We start from the raw sequence: 22693 nt of genomic DNA, 5'->3' as shown, positions 1-22693 counted from the left end.
GATTTTTTTTTGAATAACAAGCATAATATAGAAATAACACCTAGAAAACTAACTTTAATTATTTTTGCACTATGCTCTGCTTTCTTTGTGCTCTTCGTTGGGTGTTGAATAAGATAAATAAGATGGTTTGAAGTCTACTTGCCTTTAAGCTACACACTCTTATCAATTTGAATTATGAATTTGAAGCTTTACTTGAAAGAATTCATTTGGTCACTGCTTGGATTAAGATTTGATTGTCCTTTAATGGTTATTGGTGGCCTTTCACAAGTTGATTTTCAAAATGCAGGTGATTTATTATTGAGGCGATCCCAACATGCGCACTTAAGGACAAATTAAGATACATTTTAACTGGACTAATGGGATATCATCTTGTCTAATTGTTTAGGATGGTAACATCTATGTAGCTGGTACAAAACTTAATAGTTGCAATAAGGTGACAATTGTTAGCATATTTTTTTGTAGATGTCAGTCCATGTTATACTATTTTGATTGTGCTAGGAAATGTGGTTTAGTCCATGTTAGACTCTTTGATTGTACCATGAAATGTGGTTGAGGTGGTAACCCTCATTTGAAGGTTAAATGTTGACTTGCAAGTGATTAGAAATGATTTATATTACAATTAGAGTAATATTTTTTGTAATAAGCAACCCACTTTAACTTGTACCAGAACTTGTCAACGAGAATGATAGGTTGCTTGTCTGATGCGAAAATGAGCTAATTTTTTATAGATACATATATAAAATACATAACCTACTGTTATTTGATACATTTTAATATGTATTATGATTTTTATTTATTTTTGTTGACTTTTCAAATCTATGCATCCATGTAATAGAGTCTAGATGATAATATACGACACTTGCTAATTTCCAAACAAAACACACTAAAGACAAAAAAAGTAAATTTTTAAATTTTTTTCCAGATTCACGAAAAGAAAATGTTTTTTTTTTCAATTTTGTTTGCTATTTTCGACTACAAACTATTCAACTCATGAAGATCAATCCATTATACATAAACTCCTATCAACTAGACTGCACAAGTTCTAGACCCTACACTTATTGACTTCTCTACCCTAGTTAATAATCTTTCTTTCTATTGTGAATATCTTTTGGAAAAATGTAAAGACCTCAATATATCATGGATGTGGCTATCCTCCCTACAAAATGTGTAGTTGACCAATTTCAAAAAATTGAAAACATTATGAATTTTCTTAAAAATTTTAGCTTTTGATCTTCATGATATGCATAGTTTGTAATCGAAAACAACAAAAAATTTGAAAAAAATTAGTACATTGTGTGATTTTTTTTTTTTTGATTTTTTTAAATGTTTAGTACATTTTATGTAGAGATTAGCTGTCCCATATATCACCAACTTAAAAGTGGGCGGTTCAAGTACCACAACAAATTAAAATTTGTATAAAAGATACCACACTAACCTAAAAACATGCATGTCGAGCAGAACGGTCTCAACAACGATATACAGGAGCGAGCAATTCATTGAAGCCGGGTTTCTGAAAATGGGTAGTGAGAACGAAGCAGGGTTGGAAAAGCGCAAGCAAGCTTGCTTAACTGTTCTCTGCAAGTATCTATCAATTGATCTTCCCCCTGTAAGTGTGGCATTCTTACTCTCCCTTTTTTCCACCGAAATTATCTTCCTGTTCAGGCAGACAGCGGGTCATGTACTTTTTAGCAACCGTGGCTTCAGTCGAAGAACTTTCCTATTGTATAAAAACGATGTAATTCTCTTCCTCATAAAAGCTAACGAGTAGTGTGCATTGCTCAATCCCGCTTTCATCTAGAGTATGTAGATCCAAATAAACACAATTTTCGTCAATTGGCAATCACAGTTACTTTACTGTCCGCTAAAGGAACCAATCTTTTCTCTTCTATCGTGCAACCAACATTACTACAAAGTTTGGCCTGCACGGTCTTCTGGAGTACAGAAGTATTCATACAATAAATTGGTCCTCTGTTGTGCATTTCCTTCACTGTTCATCTTGCTCTTCTTTTTCTGTGCCTCTAGTGGGTTTAATCAAGAAGCCAACCCTTGAAGTGGAAGCTCCTTCCAAACTAGCTTTCTCTTTTATCGGTCATTAATTGTTTTTAAGATTGCCTTCTTTGACGGTCTTGAAATCAAGGACAAACCGAATTGCAGTGAGCAAGCGCTTGATTTTCGCCAGTCATCCTAGCCCGAGCTTTGTAAGTTTCTAGATCTTCTCTAGTCTCACTGCCCAAAAAATCATATAAGGAGCTGTTAGTTTGAGCCTTTGAGGTTCTAAAAGACTGTACTCGAGGAGCATGTCACGTCGACCTCTCTGTTTAAACCTCCATATTGAATGTTCGCTTCTTTTTCAGTGTAAAGTTACAACATTTAACATTAAATGCCAATTTGGATTAGCAGTCCTAACTTTCGGTTCAAATCATCATGGTCATTGCTGTTAAATTTTTGATCTCGTGGATTCTTATTGATTTTTAAACATGGGGGAATCGATTATAGAGTCACTTCTTGGTTAACAATTTAGAAAGACTGTTTCATACTTGTGATTATTTAAATGCTTTAGTGGCTTTTATTTTGGAACACATAATATTTTTTCTGTCAGCACGCATACTTGATCAATATTCTATTTTCAATTTATCTGGTTTCCCCTTGTTACTTGCTCGCTTTTAAAAAAATGGAAGATATCTAGAATGGATGACTATTACATCTGACATCCCCTAGATAAGAAGTCCAGCAAAATAAAGTTTTAGATGATTGTCATTTCAATTTTTACTTACTGTGTAATTTTATAACTTTACTTTTAGCTAATCATTTAGTTTGGGACATGCAGGATGCTTTACGAAAAGCATATTTAGAATGGCCAGACCTTAAAACTATATGCACGAACTTGGTAACTTCATCGGGAAAAGAAAATGTTTTGGGCATCTCTTCTGAGGAACATGAAGAGGTGATCATATTTGCCTTTCATTGGTGGGAAAACCATAATATTAGTTCCCATTCTATGGACATTAATGTACTCCCTTTTTATTTGCAGATTTGCAGATGGTTAGAGTATGCAGACAGTGTTCATTTAGATTCCAACTCGGGTTTGTCTAAACTAAAAACATTCAATGAAAATTTACTGCAAAGATCAGTCCTTGCATCCAAGGGATTTCGCCCTTCTGTAGCTGATGTGGTTGTGTGGGTGTCACTTCATGATGTTGTGGTATGAATCTTTGCAGACCCAATCCTCTACATGTATCATGTATAAAGTTACTGGAAAAATAACAGGCACTTTATCATGTGTGGCTTGCATCTCTCTGTTAATCTTGTTTGATGCGACACCCTTTCTTGAAAGCATGGGGTAAAGATATATCATATTGGATTTAATTTGCTCTGTTCTATGGTATCATTTGAAGGTCAAAAATTATAATTAATTAAAGGCATATATCTTTAGATTTAGCAAAACATGTCCCTTTTAAGATGATATAACTTGTTCTCACTGATTCATAAACTGTCTTGTTGCATGACTGTAAAAGAAGCTTAAGTTGTTTGTTGGAATTGCTTTGCAGGTTGGGCTTTCTGCTGCTGACAGAAGAAGTGTTCCAAATCTGATGCGGTGGTTTGATTACATTGAGGTAGATATAATGTTTCAGAATATGGACCAATTCTTACTCTGCTTTGTTTTCAAAAGGATTTTTTTTACAATGTTGTGTTGTCGTTAGTGTAATCTAACTGTTTAAGAATTGTGATACCATAATGTTAAGTTTATAGTTGCAGTCAGATTGATTTGACCATGAGATACATTGTTGATGGTAAACCATCATTAGATAAATATTCTTATATATATATATATATTATACATATGGTTATTTATATATTATTATATATAATAATAATAATATATATATATGTTGTACATATGGTTATTTATATAATTAATATATTAACTAATGATGATTAACTGTAGAGACATGTCTCCTCTCATATTTATGAGTCTTTCAAATTTGTATTTGGAAGACATCAATTACATTGGCAATGTTAGTACATTTGTAGAAAACAATCCATGTTACTCAACATGGTATCAGAGCCTAATGCAGATGTATGAAAGCCAAAAAGGAATAATGAGAATATTCATAAACAGATTATTTTGGATATAGAAGAATATGCTAAGAGCTATCATGGTAGCAATAAACACTCATGAAGAGCAGAGGTAACATAATTCTAACAAAAGGAAGAGGCAAACAAGAACAATAAAGAAAATATATTGGACCAGAAACGGCAAGAGAAAATGCAGACACCGGAAAGACATCCTAGTTATATCTTTATGGAGTATTGAGTAAAATTCCTCAATCAAACAATCAATATTGGCGAACAGAACATTCATTGTGCCAATAAATAAAGACAGGTCATAGGATATCGAAAAGCATAAACAGTGGAGGCAAGACAAGAAAGGACATAAAAGACGTTGCAGATCAGAAGATATCAAAGTCAGCATCCATAACTATATCCTTGTGGAAGTGTCGGGCAAGCTTTCACTAGATATCTCGGTCCATTGCATTTGTAGAGACAATACAACATACAGGCTTTAAACTTAGAAATGTCACTGGCTTCTACAGTATATGCTATTAATCCATGGTTCACAAATTATAGTCTGAGTTGTATATTGTTGAAATTGGCATCTGCGGGGCAATAAGTCAAAATGAATAAGTATTGAGAATAGCCAACAACCTGCAACAGTCACACATCAACATGAGGGATTGGAATAGAAATATATCTAAGAGAGAAACTATTAGAGTTGTATGGATATGGGAATGTGTAAGGTAGACCAACAAATCCATAATGTGACTGGGGATTAGTGAATGAGACAATGCCTGCCTGTATCTCTCACGTTCTTCAAATCCATTGGGATTTTTGTAAACCATCAACTCTTGTGGAAATGCAACTTGTAAAAGGTAATCACTTGAGGCTGAGTGGGCAGGATGTTGAAAGTACTTTTAATCACAAACATGAATTTTTTCCATCACCTCCTTTATCATATTACAATGAAGCAAAATGATGAGAAAACAACAGAGAAAGGATACCAAGAAAATCATGGTATTCACGTTGGCTGGTCAGAGAAAGGATACCAAAGAAATAATCCGTGCATCACTCAAGTTGACTTATTTACATTTGAAAAAATATTCAAGATTAATGTATGCCTAAATATTTCATTGTGGGTCATATTTGATAGGTCATATGCCTTGACGGAAGAAGTTACTTAAGTGAATTGAAACAAAGAAAAAAATGCGAGACCCAGGTGATTCTTTAGACCACATATATATTTCAGATATATTGTACTGGGCGGAGATGAAAACAATTATTGTTGAGGTTGAAGACTATGATATTCCTGTGGGCCATTATATATATAATAATTGAGTAAAACATTTGCTTGTGCTAATTTGCATACAATTGTCAGATAGAGATTATGTTGCATGTATCCAAATGCCTGCAAATTTGTTTTGAAATCAACACATAGTCAACGTTTGCTACAAAAATGACTCCCTGAAGATCATGACACTCTAAAAGCTATGGTTTCAAATGGTGAAAGAGTTCAATGTTCATTTTCATTAAACTCTCGATAGTAGAATTCAATCCACTACTAGACTAGGCAGTTGCAACTACAATCTGTTAAATTGAAAATCCCATTTATAAATTAGTATTACCCATTGTATTTGATGAGAGATAGAGCATGTTGTGTTAAAAGATATATATATATATATATATGTATTTATATATATATATTTAAAATTTTATTTGATGTCGTTTGGCAAATGTCAAAAAGGTAATACTGATAACAAGCAAGTATCAACAGCTTAGGCGGGCTCCATTACTCCATTGTATTTGAGACATTGTTGACGAAGCCACTTATTAAGGAGTGATTAGAATATTGAACAATGAGATTGGTAAGGTTAACAAGCCATAAATTTGATATACATAGAAGTACATGGACATAAAGTCTCTTGAATGGACTAAATAGGTTCTGACCATCTACGTGATATGGCTGAGATCAACTCAAATTTATGTCCTACAATTTGATTTACCATTCATATAAACTGCATAGACTTGGTGAAGAGGAGTCAAGTAGGAGTGGTATTGCCAACTATTAAAGACACTCAATGATATCTTGTTGAAGCTAAGGATATCCAAACCATCTTGACTACAAGTCATAAAAAATTAAAAATAGTATTGATCAGTGACAAGAATAGAAGATACATAAGTTGGATCACATGAGATTGACTTCTTGGCATTACAAAATAGAGGAAACATGTATTCTGAAGAGTAAAACATATACGGTCTCCTTAAAACCAAGGCAAACCCTTCTACATATCAAAATGAAAGGTGAGAAATATTCTTCAAGGAAACTACAGGGACCTTCTTGAAATTGGAAAATCAAATAGAATCAAAGTAACTGTATAGAGGGAACATTACATACTCACACCGAGGAGATGATGATATGAGGAATAATAACAATGATGAATCATTCATGGAAGCAGAAATTCAATACATTCCTCAAGATATGAATTGCATAGAACGAAATTATCGCTCATGAGAACTAAGTATCACTACATAGTATCTATCACGCAATAATGTTAATGGAATGAGTGGGAATTTTATATTGTGAGGGGGAATAATAACCAATTTTTCATTCCCATTGTTTGACAAATGTTTATATAGAGGCATCATCATATCTGATGCATATGGACCTTCATTGGAGCAACTTGCATCAAGAACATTAATGTGTAGATAAGTATTTATTATCCTTGAGTATTATATTTACTTGCTTATTGTAGTCTCTCCCTTTTTTGTAATTCTACACATACTATAAGAGTTATTTCCCTTGATCTTTTCCTTTGTATCTGAAGTTGATCTTGCAGGAAAAGAAGAATGACACATTAGGCAACTTATGACAGTAGCTTAAAAGTTGTGATTAGGCTGGGTAAAGTGAGGCTCTTGAAGCAAATATCTTTGATGATTGAGATTATGAGTATCCTTCAACATTAAAAGGGAGTATGCTGTTTCTTTGAAGGCAGCACAAGAGCTTAGAAGATTTATAGTCAAAGGGAGTCTAGAAATACACGTGTGCGACTGCATGATTTTGATGGGCCTACTCTTGAGTGCATCATGAGGAAGTATTGACCTTTCACTAGAAAATTGGAAGATTGATATCAGATTGAGAGTGAGTCTGACAAGAATCCTTGGGGGAAGAGAGCCTCTAAGGGAGTAACTACTGGACCTGACTTCCTAGGATCATTGTTCAAAGGGAGAATTTTGAGGTGCAATCCTTGTGAATGATATCATCTCTATGAGGAGAAGTTCAAAGTGAAATTCCTTGTAATCCGTTCTTCTTTGTGAGAGAGAGTTGAGGTGAAAGCCTTTATACCACCCTCTGACTTGGTTCATGGTGGTTACTGTTTCGCATATGATATGTAATGAAAGGGGACGATCTTTCATTGACATATATAAAGAGAAGGTAACCATTGTAAGGTGATATCTAATAAATGGTAGATTTGTTATCATGATAGATTTCATTAAGTTGTCCCAGACTGTTGGAAGTCATGATAACGAATGTATCATGATTAGACTTCATTAAGTTGTTGTCCCGGAGTGCCGGAGATCATGATACTTGTCATGATAGAGACCATGACATTATGATTTTTTGTTATTTGATGGACTATATTAAATTGTTGTCCCGGAGTACCGAAAATTTAATAACTCATAATACTTCTAGAATATAACATATTATTTTGGTAGGCATCAAGGATTTGATGCCAGTGCACATACCAAAAGAATATATGTATGATGAATATCACATGATTGATATTTCTTGTTGAATCATACTTTCGGATTATATTGAAAGATAACATCTAAGTTGACGGATTTATGTTGATACCCTTAAATATGCCATTCCAGGAATATCATACTGAGATGATATCTCCTCATATACTCAAGAGCATAATGTGTTCTATATCAATCCTCCCTAACTAAGAGGGAGTGTTAAAGTTTGTAGTTGTAGTCAGATTGATTAGATCATGAGATACATTATTGATGGTAAATCATCATATATATATATATATATATATATATATATATATATATATATATATATATATATATATGGTTATTTATATAATTATTATATTAACTAATGGTGATTAACTATAGAGACATGTCTACTCTTCTCATATTTATGAATTTTCAAATCTGCATTTGGAAGACATCAATTACATTGGCAACATTAGTACATTTGCAGAAAACGATCCATGTTACTCAACACACAATAGGATGCTTGGTAATGTGGTACTCATGTTTCTTTTCTAACTTTCTTTTTCTTTAGTCCTTTATTTCTTTATGGACCACTTCATCTTAAGTGTGAGGTTATGCTTAACCTTCTTTCAGTCACATTTGCTGTCTGTGTCATGGGTAATTCCAGGCTGTTAGGAACTTCTTTCTTCTGTAAAAGTGTAAAGTCCCACCTCAAATCCAATCCAATTTTTTTGCCCTTCCAATAAAGTGTTTGTTATCATGAATGCATAGTTTGAGGTAGTGATGTTGGCATACTAATATCAAATTTATATTTCAGTGACTTTTTAATTGCAGGTCTGGGTTGTAGAAATTTTCATGCACAGAACTTTGCTTACAGATGATACTTTATTTGCAGAAGTTGGTAAATTTACAGAACTCAGAAAATAAATCACAGCTCATTACCTGAACTCATTTGAAGATATTATTATGGAGAAGTTAAACCTTTGAGTATTTAATAAATTAATGCCATATGAAATTCTTATTTCCCTGGATGAAGCCAGAAAAAGAATGTAAACATATACTTATTCCGAGCCAAAGTATAACAGCATCTTCATACATAATATATGAAGTTCCGAGTCTCAATCTTCATATAGCAGCAAATAAGTTTTTAACCAACTGTAATGCTGAAGAAGTATCGCTCAATCCTGGATGTTCTTCCCAGTCCACAGATCAGGTATATACCATAGTTACCAATTCGGGATACGAATCCGATTCGGGCACGTGAATCAGATCCGTGGATTCGTGGAAGATTCATGAATATATATATTTCTCTCAGTTTTTAGTATATATAATGCATAAAAGGGTCATTTTAGCACTAGAAAGCAAAAAAATATATTTAAAAAAGTCATATTAAATAACTTAGACTTACTTAAAACGCTGGATCCTAGAGAATTTGTGCCTGGATTCGTGCAGGATCCTTGTTTTACAGTGGATTCGTCCGGATTCGTGGGATGAATCCTCTGTGTAAAACAAGGATCTTTCTCGGATCTGCACGAATCCAGGCACGAATCTGGATCAGGATCGGACCCAAATCCGAATCCGGCCTCTAGGGCACAAATCCGGTAACTAAGGTATATACTATTTAGCAGATCAAATGCTAGGAATTGCCAGTGACTCACTGCAGATATGGTTTGATAAGGGCCTTGCAATACATTTGACCTTGCTGCTTTTGTAATGGCGTCCGACAAAGGTAAAATACTCTAGGTTAAATGCTTTCCCATAGAAAGAATCACATAGTCTAATATTAGCTAGTCAACCTAAAGAATATTTTTCAGTTATTATGCCATGGCTTCTCTTGCGAGCTCCTCAGACCCCATGTGGCCGACGAACCCTTCCACCATCATTTTATATTCCTCATGCATCAGCCAATCACCATATCGACCTCCCAAGCCAACCTAACAAATGAATATTCCCAATAATAAACCCACATCCCTTTATATATTGTTGATGTGGCTAATTCTATCATGAGAAACCTTATGATGGTCTTTAATCCCCACACACAAGTAAGTCTTCTTCATTCACCTAATAAACTTTAAGCTATTCATTTTAATTTATTTTCCATTCTCACATATCAAAAGGAGTTCTATCGAAAGGCTTTCATAAATAATCTTCGAAATACCTGAAATTTGTTTCTGCAAATAGACTTAACAAATTTCATGGATTAACTAAACCTGACTATCCTCTTTATGCTCATTTGGGAACCTTGTTTTAGCTCATTTCTACATTTGATTTTCAAACTAGGCTTTTTGTCCCCACTTGAACCATTCAATTCCTTGCAACCCTTGTGTGGATTCTATTACGATAATAGATAATCGTCTATTATTAGTTAATGGTAATCTATTGTAAATATTTAGTTAGCTTTAGTTAGCTGTAGCTTTTTAAGCTTTCTTTCAGCTAGAATAGAATGTTTTTATTCTTTACGATTGTTTCCTAAGGAAACATCATTTTATTCTTTTGTATATATAGACCTCTCGGTCTTTGTTAATAACAAGCAAATATTTTACCAATTACTTCGTAATATGGTATCAGAGCGTGGTTAAGTTTTTTCCGAAAATAATAATTTCTTAATTGAAATTTTTGTGTCTTTAATGTTGAAATTAATTGTTCCTATTTTACCTGCTTCAATATACCTGACATCGGCGATGGTTTTAAGAAACCAGTGTCTGCAAAATGGCGACTTCAATCTCTGAAATCATGGGTTTTTGTCCTCAAACATCAAAGGTTTTGTTTGCAAATTCACGTCTGTTGTTGCTAAGGCCTGTTCTTTTGACAAATCACAACATCCATTAATGTGGTTCTCCTGATATCATGCATCTACTAAAATTGCGATTTTTTGGTGAAGAATTCGTTCTTTTTTTTGTATCCATTCTTTATTGTCCATGCTGTCCCTGCAAAAACGCCTTTGTTCTAAAAAAATCAGGCATCTTTTTTGCATGCAAACACCATTAATGGCCGCCAACTAGGGTTTTCTTTGAAACCCTAATTTTTGAGCTCAAAGATTTTTTTTGATTTCAGATTCTTGATGGGTCTTTCGACAGCTCAGCTGTGTTATCGTTAGATTTTTCTGGGTGCCTTGTTTCTTGTGCCTCAATTTTCGAGCCAGTGGATCCAAAAAATGTCACCATATTCCTTCCGGGTTTTTCAAGCTCTCTTCTGGGTCACTCTGAATTTTTTGGGTCTTCCATTTTTTTGCCTCAAAGAACATGCCTGCATAGATTTTTTTGGTTTTCCATTGAAAAACATGCCATGGCATATCTGACATTCAACTCAAGCACAATTCCAAATTTAATGGTCGAAATTATGGCACTTGGAAGTAACAGATCATCGCCATTTTTGAATATTGGAACACTGATCAACTTGTACTAGGTGTTACGAAGTGTCTGGCTGCTCCTAGTCTGATCAGGATACATGGGATTTGAATAATCGGGAGGTAGTGATGCTTCTCAAATTATTTGTGGTTGATGATCAGCTTTCTTAGATTCCATCCGATAAGATAGTTACCGAGATTTGGACACATCTCAAAGATCTTCATGAGACTTCTGACAAAAGTAGAGCTTTCTTTTTGAAGAACACTCTGTTTTCTATTGTCATGGATGAGTGCACCTTGCTCCAGGCACACCTGAATCATATTCAGGAAATCCGTGATCACTTGCTATTGGTCGCAAGATGGAGGAAGAGGATATTGTGGTCATCACTATGAGCATTTTATCGAGACACTCAACATCACGTCTTCTAGTGTTGATTTGAAGTTCACTGATCTCTGCACACTTCGGCTTTAACAAGATTGGTGGAAACAATAGTTCGATTGCATCTCCAACTCCACCTCCACAGAGTAAGCCTTTGCTGTGAAATCCTTTCAGAAGGATAAAGGCAAGTTTCAACAGCCATCTCAGCAGAAGTCTTCTGCTCTAGCATCAGATGATTTTGGAAAGAAGAACATTCAATGTAACTACTGTTATAAGTTTGGACACGTGAAGGTTGAATGTCGGAAACACTTAGCTATCCACTCTAAGCAATCAGGTTTGTAGCCCAAAGCGAACAATGTAGAGCGCACCAAGTAGATGAAGTCTTCCTTTTACGCCTTCATGCTATAAAACCTGCAGATCATGTGAAGTCGTCTGCCTGGTACATTGATTTAGGTGCCTCGTCATTTCACTCACTGCTGAGACTAGTTTATTTACTATCGGCCTTATTCAGATTCTATTATTTTTGGTGGCAGAGAAGAGTACACAGTTGTCGGCAAATGCAAGATACAGATTCAGTTTGTTGGGAGGAATCTCATATTCCTTAATGTGTAATACGTTCCAGGGACTAGAATTGAATCTACTCTTAGTTAGTCAGTTGCTACGAGATTCTCCACACTTGGATGTCACCTTCAGTTCACATCAGTGCACCATCACTGATCCGACGACTCTGTCTACTGTTGTAGTGGGTCTTGAGGATCATGGTCTTTTTAGACTTACTGATTTTGGTGATTCTCGGGACTTAGCTATGGCTGCTCGACGGTCTTCTATTAGTACACTTTGGCATTAGTGATATGGACACTTAAATGTGCATTATCTCTCATAGCTTGCTCGGGATGCTTGTTCTTGGATTGTCAAAGATTTAGACTCAACAACTTGGAGTTTGTGAGCTAGGCTGGGAAGCAACATCGCACACCTTTCACCAGTGACAATTCATGGCGAGCTTCTCAGGTACTTTTGCTTGTATATGCTGATATTTGTAGCCCTATGGCCACTCCTTCTGTTCTTGGGTCCAGGTATTTTATGTTGTTTGTTGACGATTTCAATAGAAAAATGAGGGTGTATTTCCTTAAAATGAAATCAGATGCATTTCCTGTATTTCAGAAGTTTAAACCTTGAGTTGAAAAAGTCTGGGAAATCTATTATTACTCTTAGATCAGACAATGGGGGGAATTTTGCTCTAATGTTTTCTCCAGCTTATTGGATACACATGGCATCAAACGCTAGTTAACCACACCCCACACGCTACAACAGAACAATGTAGTTGAATGTTGGAACCAGACAATCATTGAGATGGCTCAATCCATGCTCGAACACAAACATGTTTCGAAGAAGTTTTGGGTAGTAGTAGTTAACACTACAGTTTATCTGTTGAACCGGTCACCCACAGTGGCAGTTAAAGGTAAAACTCTGAAAGAAGCTTGGTCAGGTCGCAAGCCCAAAATCAGTCACCTGAAGATTTTTGGATCCCTTGCTTTTGTTTGGATCCCTGATGCGTCACGTACCAAGTTGGATACCAAGAGTCAGAAACTTATGCTTGCTGGATATAACAATCTTCACAAAGCCTACGGGCTGATTGATGTTGAGACATCTCGTCTCATCTACAATTGTGATGTAGTCTTTGATGAGCAACGAGGACCTTTCATGTCTATTTCTTCTGTTCCTGATCCAACAGACCAGCCTATGAAGGCTCATGATTTGGGAGTTCGACTTCCATTAGGTCCACCTGATGGGAGGGCTCCAGTAGCTCCATTTATACCAGTGATCCGTCTATAGACACCTCCTGCTTCTCCTGCATGATCACCTCAATTTGTAGATACTTCACTTGAGTTTGATCCTGATTCTTCTGATGAGGAACTTGATCACTAAGCATCTCTTGATGCTCATGTTGGTCGTTCTCCTTTTCGGCCTAAGTGGTGGGTTAAGGCACTTGCTGATCTTCGTGATGATGAGCTCATTGATGGGAGAACTGCTCGGAATTTGTAGTATTTGAACCTCAAACATATTACGAGGCTAAAGGAATTCCAGAGTGGGAACATGACATGACATTTGAACACTAGAGCCTGTTGAAGAACAACACCTGGGTCTTTTTTGATCTTCCACCAGAGAAGAAACCCATTGGCTGCAAATGGGTTTACAAAATCATATTCAAATCAGATGGTATTTTGGATAAGTACAAAGCTCATTTAGTTGTGAAGGGCTTCTCTCAATGTTAGGGCATTGATTATAAGGAGACCTTTGCTCCTACTACAAAGATGAGCACCATTAGATTAGTCCTTGCCATGGCAACACAATTTGGTTGGAAGGTCCATCAGATGGACGTCAAGAGTGCTTTCTTGAATGGTGATTTTCATGAGGAGGTCTACATGACGCAGCCTCTTGGTTTCAAGGTTGCTGGTAAAGACCATTAAGTTTTTAGATTGGTAAAAACTCTCTATGGCTTGAAGCAGGCCCCTCAGGCATGGTACATAAAAATTGGTAAGTACCTCAGTGATCAAAGCTTCAAGAGGAGTTCTTCAGACTCAAATCTGTACATCAAGACTACTAATAGTGACATCATCCTTTTGGTTATTTATGTGGATGATTTGATTATCATTGGCAGTTCGGTATCTTTGATTCAGAGAATCAAACAAAATTTATGCTAGTCTTTTGATATGACTAACCTTGGGCTCATGCATTATTGCTTAGGTGTTGAAGTTTGGCAACAATCTTCAGGTATATTCATCTCTCAGTCCAAATATGCTAGGGCCTTGTTAGACAAATTCCGTATGCAATATTGCAAACCTGCATCTACACCTATGGAGAAAGGTCGCAAGTTATCCACAAAGTCTGATTCTCCTTCCGTTGATGATGCTACGTATAGGCAACTAGTAGGCAGCCTCATCTACCTCTCTGCTACTAGGCCTGACTTCAGCTTCCCAGTTAGCTATATCTCATGCTTTATGACAACTCCTAAGGCTGATCATTGAATGGTAGCAAAGCGTGTGCTTCGTTATGTGAAGAGCACTTCAGATTATGGACTTCTGTCCTCTTGAAGTTCTAATCCTAAACTCATTGGGTACACAGATTCAGATTGGGCAGGCTCTGTTGATGATAAAAAGTCAACTTCTGGATATGTGTTCTGTTTGGGATCTGGTGCAGTCACATGGACCATTAAGAAGTAGCAGGTAGTTTCTCTCTCTTCTACAGAGGCCGAATATAGAGGGGCTGTTAAGGCAGGATGTGAAGCTGTTTGGTTTCGTTGGATGCTTGGAGATATGCAAATGTCACCAGTAGGACCAACTACTCTGTTTGTTGATAATGAAGGGGTTATCAAGTTAGCATGAAATCCAGTCTTCCATGAACGAACCAAGTACGTGGATGTTCACTATCATTACATACAACAATTGGTTGAAGACGAGACTATAGATTTGTAGTATGTTCCTACCATAGATCAGACTTTAGACATTCTCACCAAGCGTCTTGGTCCTGATAAGTTTGTCAAATTCAAAGGACAGCTTGGTGTTATAGATAGATTAACCATTAAGGGAGGGTATTACAATAATAAATAATCATCTATTATTGTTAATGGTAATTTATTGTAAATATTTAGTTAGGTTTAGTTGGTTGTAGCTTTTTTAGCTTTCTTTTAGCTAGAATAGAATGTTTCTATTCTTTACGATCGTTTCCTAAGGAAACATTGTTTTATTCCTTTGTATATATAGACCTCTTGGTCTCTGTTAATAACAAGCAAGTATTTTACCAACTACTTCGTAATAGATTCACTCTGCTGAAGCAAGAGGTGTTTCATCCTCAGCTCTAAGAAACCCTTGGGGTTTTCATCTCGCAGGCACAAACGTTTGAAATCTCCACAGAGAAGACAACAAGCTTCTGCATCTTTTGTATTTATAACGATGAGATTTTAACCTTCTTTTATAACCTAAGTTACCAGATTCTCTCCTGGACCTAGGAATTCCTTGTTCAATTCTCTCAAAAGTCTAGTCCTTGTCAGATTCTATCAAAAGTTTGCCACAGAGACCAACTTTTGTTTAGAATTCTCTCAAGGAACCCTAGCAGAATTCAGACTACTTTTGAGTGACTTTGGATTCCAGCATAGGAACCTGGCCAGAATTTCAAAGAATCTGGTCAAAAAATAACTTTTTGTTTACTTATTCAAAAAGTTTTTAATGCCAAGTTCGACTCAAGCACATGATTGGACTCAAATTACTAATTATATATAATCTGAATTAAATGCTACTTGAGAAAAATCAGGATGTATAAAAGTGTCTCACATCTATTATGGAATGTATGTTGTGCATAGAGGCTAACATGTATATAAAACTATGGATTGAACAAAACTTAAAGAGACCTTTACTGTGGTTAAATCTGGATCCAAAGCCTTCTTTCTTGGCTTCATCCAGTTTGATCCAAAGCTGTTGTCTTTGAATCATCGAGTATGACAATTAATGTGTGAAGCTTACAATATGGAACAATCACAACATTAGCCTTAAATAGGCCTTTAGCATTACTTTTTATGATTCTAATTTGGAACAACAGAATGATGATGATTTGCTTGATGGTTTTTGATGATATTTGATCATGACGGCTGGTTATTAATGTTGACATTATTGTTTTCAAACTGAAACATTGATATGGTGGTTTATTTTGCTATGTTGCTTTAAAATTAGCATAGTGGCGTATGAACTTATTTGCTGCTGCATATATATATGTATACATACACACACACACACACACACACACACACATATATATATGTATATGTATATGTGTATATGTATATGCATATATATATGTATGTATACATACATACATACATACATACATACATACATACATACATATATATATATATATATATATATAAGGACCGTTCGACCCCTTTCACCCGGCGCCAACCCCTTCATTCCTCACCTCTTGTGCATGCAAGGTGGGTGGGAATAGAACCCCCCACAATTAGCCCCCACGGGCCTCTACACTGGTGCATGCATGCAGAGGGCCCACACACAGGTGGGAAATTATAGTTCCGGGTGGGTGGAGGATAAAGCGGGCCCAAGGGAACAGGTATTAGGAGGAAAAGGGATCCAATCTGCTCTATATCGGATAAGGGTATCAATTGTAGCCTCGAAAAAGGAGTAGTATCGTTCGTGAAGATTCCCTATTGCTATTGTGGGGGGTCCCCTACAATGGCCCTATATATATGTATATACACACACACACACACACACACACACACATGTATATGCATATGTACATATGATTGTATATATGTATATGCATATGTGCATATGATTGTATACACACACACACATATATATACATACATACATACATGCATACATATATGTATATATGTACACATGTATATATATTTATACATATGTACATATATATATATTTATATACACATTCTTGTATAGATGAACCCAAAACGAATCCGAACCCAACCCAAAACAAAATTGAACGAATTTTCAACCCAAATTTCAAACCCGAATCCAAATTGGCAACTAGTTTATAACCATCTCAATAACTTTCTGGAATGTGCATTATAACCCCCAAAAGTGTTTTAATTAAATATTTAATTATTCCGGGCACTTTATGCACAAGGTTTATCACCCAACATTTAAAAGTTTCCATTATTTTTTGCAACAAAGCTATAATACTGTGGTGCTTCATAAATTATTTTAATAAAATGTCAACCTTAAAAATAATTCATTAAATATAGTTGAAAATCACATGCAAGTTGTAGAGACAGTGAAAATGTATCGGAAATTGGAATTGAGAACTAATTGCATAGGAATGACATTGACAATGAATGCTGATAATTGGACCCTAACTGGGTGACTATAAATAGACACTATCTCCAAGAGTCTACAAACTGGGTGAGTACTGCAAAAATACCACCTACAACATGACCATTAGGATGACTCCATTCACAACACTATATGGCTATGAAGTCCCAATCTTGATGGATTTACTCTTTGGGAACAAGAGTGTCTAAGGTAAACGATTTGTTATAGGGGGGTCAAGACATTGTGAGGACATTGAAGGAGAACATCAAATAGATGTAGAACTAACAAAAGTTATATGTTGATCAGCATAGGGTTGAGAACAACTTCGAGATTGGTAATGCAGTTTACTTGAGACTCCAACCCTATAAACAATTTTTTTTTTTTGAAGAGCGGTGTTGAGAAATTCAATGGTCCATTCCAAGTCACTCAATGCATCAAAGAGGTGGTTCATGAGGTACAACTGCCAACCAACAATAAGGTGCACAATGTATTTCATGTTTCCAGACTCAAAAAGCCTCTAGGCCATAATGTAGTTCCATTAACAGAGTTGCCACGCTTGGATGAGGATGGGAAACTCATTTTGGTTTTGAGGCCATCATTGGTACTAGGGAGAGAACACTACAAAGGAGGACAATTAAGGAGTATATGGTTAAATGAAAGAACCTACCAATTGAGGATGCTATATGGGAGAGTGATAAGATCTTGTAGCATCCAAAGATAAAATTAGCGGAGGACAAACAATTTTGGGAAGGGCGAACTATAATATCTCCTTTCTAGTACTTATAGTATGATATTTTCGTTAGCCTATTTCCCCATGGCTTCTTAGGCTAACCAGGTTATTTAAGGGACTTTGAGGCCATTTGCAAATTCCAACATGTCAAGGGATGTGTCCTTGATTTAAGAAACATCTACAAAACTAAAGGGGATGCTTGGCCGTCCCTAGGATAGATGAGGATGCCTTAGACATATTCACGCATCCACTTCAACATACAAGACTTCAATGCTTAGGAGGTCCTACAAACCTCCCACACCCATTTTACACCAGTGTAACATGGGGACTCACACCCCCCTCCCAATCCTCGAAGTACCCATCCTCGAGATGTCCTCACATCGGTACTTGCATACCCAAGTACCCCACCTTTGCCGTTCAGCAACCATGCTGCTGCTGAGACAGGTACTTAAATTTCTATATTTATTTTTTATTTTTGAATGTTACTATTGAATATGTAATATGTTATTATGTTGAATGTATAGTGGTTCTAGTTCATGTTGCAATTTTGCTATTTTTAAGTATTTTAATTTCTTATGTTGAAGTAAAACATCATTTCATAGCAAGCATTTCAAGTTCTATATGTCTCTTATAGAATTGTGAACTCAAAATTGTTTGGTGGTTTCCGTTAGGCATAAAGGGCATCAAATCTGCAATATGAAAATCATAAATCAAACCTTTGGTTTGAGTTGTTTTAAAATTGAAATACCCTTCTGCAAGTTAGTGACCAGGTCACAGGTGAAATTGAGTTTGTAATTTGAATGTGATATGAATGAATCAAAATGAAATTCTAGAATTAAAAAGGTTTTGAAATCATTGATTGAGTTTTTTAAAGTTTAAAGCTTTTAAAGTAGAAGATGTAAAGCTTTATTTTGTAACTTGGATATGTTAATGATATATCCTTGACAACTCTTCTTGTTTTGTAAGGAGGTTCCATGTCAAAGATTAGGTTAACAAGATGCAAATCCAAAATCAAGTTCAAGACATCAAAGGTAAACTTAGAGCAAATGCAACATAATGATCAAGTTTACAAATGAAGGAGATTAGTATAAACACGTTTCCTTCAAAAATCCAAGCTTAACTACTTGAAACACTACAAAGTAAGTTCAAAGCCATGGCAATAAGAAAGGTTTCAAGGTAAGCAATTTGGGAATATGAGCTACCACAATGGATTAAGGACTTAATAATGTTGAGTCTCAAGAGATATTTTCTCATTACCAAGGGATTAATTGAGTCTATAAGATAAGCACATTGAGGTGGCACCCACTCATCTTTAACCAGTGAAAAGGTCCATAATATGCCAAGTGTCGTAGTGGGAAAGCTTAACAATATTATGTCTAAATTCATTGAATTTTCCAAAAAGGAAAAAGTTAAGGGAAATATCTGATAAAGGAAGATTTGTTGCAAGTCCATGTGGCATTTTATCATTGGCCTACTAATTGGTGCCTTTTTTCTACAAGCTTCTACCTAATCCATTTTCTCATTGGTCGATAGAAACTATGTAATTTTCTAATTGGCCTACAAGGTGGTGCTTTGATGTAATTGGGTTAGCATTTGGTATTAGGTGGGGGTAGTTATGAGAACCCTAATTAGGTCTTTGTTGGATAAATTTGGGCCGTTGATCCCGATTTAATCTTGGCCACTCATTGTTTTAGAGCTCCTTGCCCATCATTTGTAAAGGGGAGAAAGACTTGTTGAAATTGTTGCTATAATGCTTACTGATGTAATTGCAGATTTATTATTGGTCTTTATGGTGGATTACTTGTATTTTTTGGAGTATTGAGTGTTTTCTACATTTCCTCACTTTAAGTAAGATTATTTCAAGTTAAGTAGTAGTAGAAGTAGATGAATGGAAGATTTTGAAGGGTGATTAATGGTGAAGATAATGTCCTTAACTTTTGGTACTTATTGATTGTAAGTAACGGTGCAAGGTTAGTCTAGGCTTTATTGCAAGCATCTAACTTAAATTGGAGATATTTATATATATTGTGCTTATATAGATATTTGAATGAGTATTGACAATGTGAACATCATTTACGCATCCTTAGAAGCAAACACCGTCCTTTGTGTAGTTGGTTTGGCTAAGCAAGGATTGGTTAAAGTCTCACCTCATCATCAATGATATATTGCATTGTTATAGTTAGATTAGATTTCATGAAACCCTCATTTTGTTTATAATTTGTTTGAATTATAAGTAATTGAAGAGCTCCAATTGCTAAATTGTTTGCTTTTCTTAAGTTGAATTCCATTGAATGTGTAGCATAAGTCCCTTTGTGATCCTAGCATATAGCATCATTAAAATTGAGTGAAAATCCACAACTAGAAGCAGCCCTGGGGTACTCATAGTTGATCACACAATCTATATATATTGTTTAGCATACGAGCTTCCTTGTTCAAGAGAGAGTTGGGGATTTTGTGTTTCATTTAGAATACTGAGTATTTGATTCCACATGTTGAAGTTGTCCTAAAACTTTCATCAACACTATTCCGTTTCATTTGGCAAGGTCATGCAACGGCAATTGGACCATCTTATACTCCCCCAAGAAAACAATTTCCTCTCTCCTTGACAAACAATATTCAAAGGTGAACATTTAATGGAGGAGATGAGACAAACATGGATTAGGACTGGCTCTTCCATTGTCATGGATGAGATGACTGATATTCGACATTGACCACTAATTAATATTATTGTTACATGCCTTGCTGTTTCAGACTTTCTTAGAGATATTGATTGCATTGCTAACATAAGGATGCTGATTGCTAGTTTGGAATTCTAAATGAAGCCAAAATGGAGGTTGGGTCTTCTTATATTGTACGAGTTGTGATAGATTCAATTCATGTTTGTAAGTTAGTTAATATGATAGTTGAGATTGCTTACAAACATATTTTTTGGATTTCATGCTGTTTACATGCTTTGGAAGACATGCAAAATAGGTTGGGTGAAGATAGTAATGTTAGAGACTAGAGACATACAAATGTCCGTATTTAACCAGCACACTTGCACTAATCGGGTCTTATGCAAGGAAAGAACTCCTCAGACAAGTTGAGACTAGATACACTAGCTATTTTATTTTGCTGGAAAGGATATTGGAGGTGTAGGACGCTGTATAATCCATGGTGGTTGTAGAGAGTGAAAAAGTGGGCTCAATCAAGGTTGTGAGAGTTGAGAGAGAGAGTGTTTCATGTTCCAAATATTAGCTAAGGAAAATTGTTTGAGTTTGCAATTTGTTTTACTTTTTAATAATTAAATTTAAAATTTAATTTTTCATTGTTAAAGTCTTTAATTTTAATTTTAAAAAATTTAAATGTTGTTTGCAAATATATTTTAATTTTAAACTTTAAATGTTGTTTAAGTCAAGTATGTAGATACAAACTCTCTTAGTCTTCAAGAGATTTATGAGACTTTTGATAGCATGCTTGATCAAATGAAGCAAGCAATACATGACAGGGATCCTAGATTTCAATTCAATGAGGAGCATATTAGGTATATTGTCATACTAAAGTGGAACACAGCGAACACCCTCCATCGTATGGCTGTCTATGCTCTTCATCCAAAGTGGTATGCACACAGACCTGACTGGATGCTTACTTTTGAGGATGATGAGGTGATAGAGGAGGTTATGACAGCCCGTAGTAAAATTTTGGCTTTGAGGAGGAAACCATATTTCGAGAGTGGCTTCAATTTTCCACTCTTTAAGGTTTTACATTTAGCAAATTAGAGGCTACGATGGTTAGGGCCTCTACTGCACAAAAAACCCTATTGGATGGTGAAAATTTCATGGGAAGGATTAATCTAGAGTTGAAACAACTTGCTGTTCATATGCATTCACAGATTGCTTGTTCCTTTGCTATAGATAAAAAATGGTCCACTGATGGCTTCATCCACTCCTTCAAGAGAAACAGGCATACCTTTAAATGAGTAGAAAAACTAGTTGTTTCAATATGTAATTAAATCATTATAGCAGCATTAGAGGAGCACTATAAAATAAAACCTTGAACCGCAATAAATGTTAATAATTTATCACTTATTGACGTCTCTCTTTCTCTCTCTGTGTATATATATATATATATATAGTGGAAAAATGCATATACATGTATATTTAGAAAAATTCAAATGTTGCTATCCCAAAAAATAATTATGTCAAGTATTTAAAAAATATATATATATATACACACACTCTTAACTTATGTGTACACACATTTAAAAGTATATTTAAAACATACCTGACCACTAGTAGGTGTTGCATCCTCTAAAACTTCTTGCGAACACATTCTGAGCCCACACTGGAGGTAATATGCTCTGCTAGCTGTGCCTACAAAATATTCTACATCTACAGACATCAGTATACGTGACTACAAGTAATTGAATCAGTACACATGATTACAAAAAAATGAATCAGTCTACATTGATGTTAAAAAGAAACCAAATTAAATACCCGGGTCTCAGGAGCAGGAGGATCATCAGTGCGCACTAGCGTATCATTGATAGAAGCCACATCACCCACACCATGTTCAGTCCCAAACCTTGATATTAATAGGAGTGTAGGGGTTGTGTAGCTGAGAGGGGAGTG

At 35.5% G+C, this 22693-nt stretch overlaps 1 protein-coding gene across 1 annotated transcript in view; it reads left to right on the top strand.

Moving 5' to 3' along the window:
- Positions 1–1447: 1447 nt before the first annotated feature.
- Positions 1448–22693, top strand: part of LOC149548262 (Nucleic acid-binding, OB-fold-like protein) — a 130512-nt gene continuing 109266 nt past the window's right edge. The window contains exons 1-4 of the mRNA XM_089792323.1: positions 1448–1606; positions 2828–2944; positions 3032–3202; positions 3549–3614. Coding sequence (XP_089648449.1) covers positions 1448–1606; positions 2828–2944; positions 3032–3202; positions 3549–3614 — 513 coding nt within the window. The remainder of the gene's footprint in view (positions 1607–2827; positions 2945–3031; positions 3203–3548; positions 3615–22693) is intronic.

This window comes from Cupressus sempervirens, chromosome 7 (assembly GCF_028749045.1).
Source record: "Cupressus sempervirens isolate cs-2001-9-10 chromosome 7, ASM2874904v1, whole genome shotgun sequence".
NCBI classification, from domain to species: Eukaryota; Viridiplantae; Streptophyta; class Pinopsida; order Cupressales; family Cupressaceae; genus Cupressus; species Cupressus sempervirens.
Note: the sequence above shows the minus strand (reverse complement) of the source record. Positions and strands in the feature narration are given on the sequence as shown.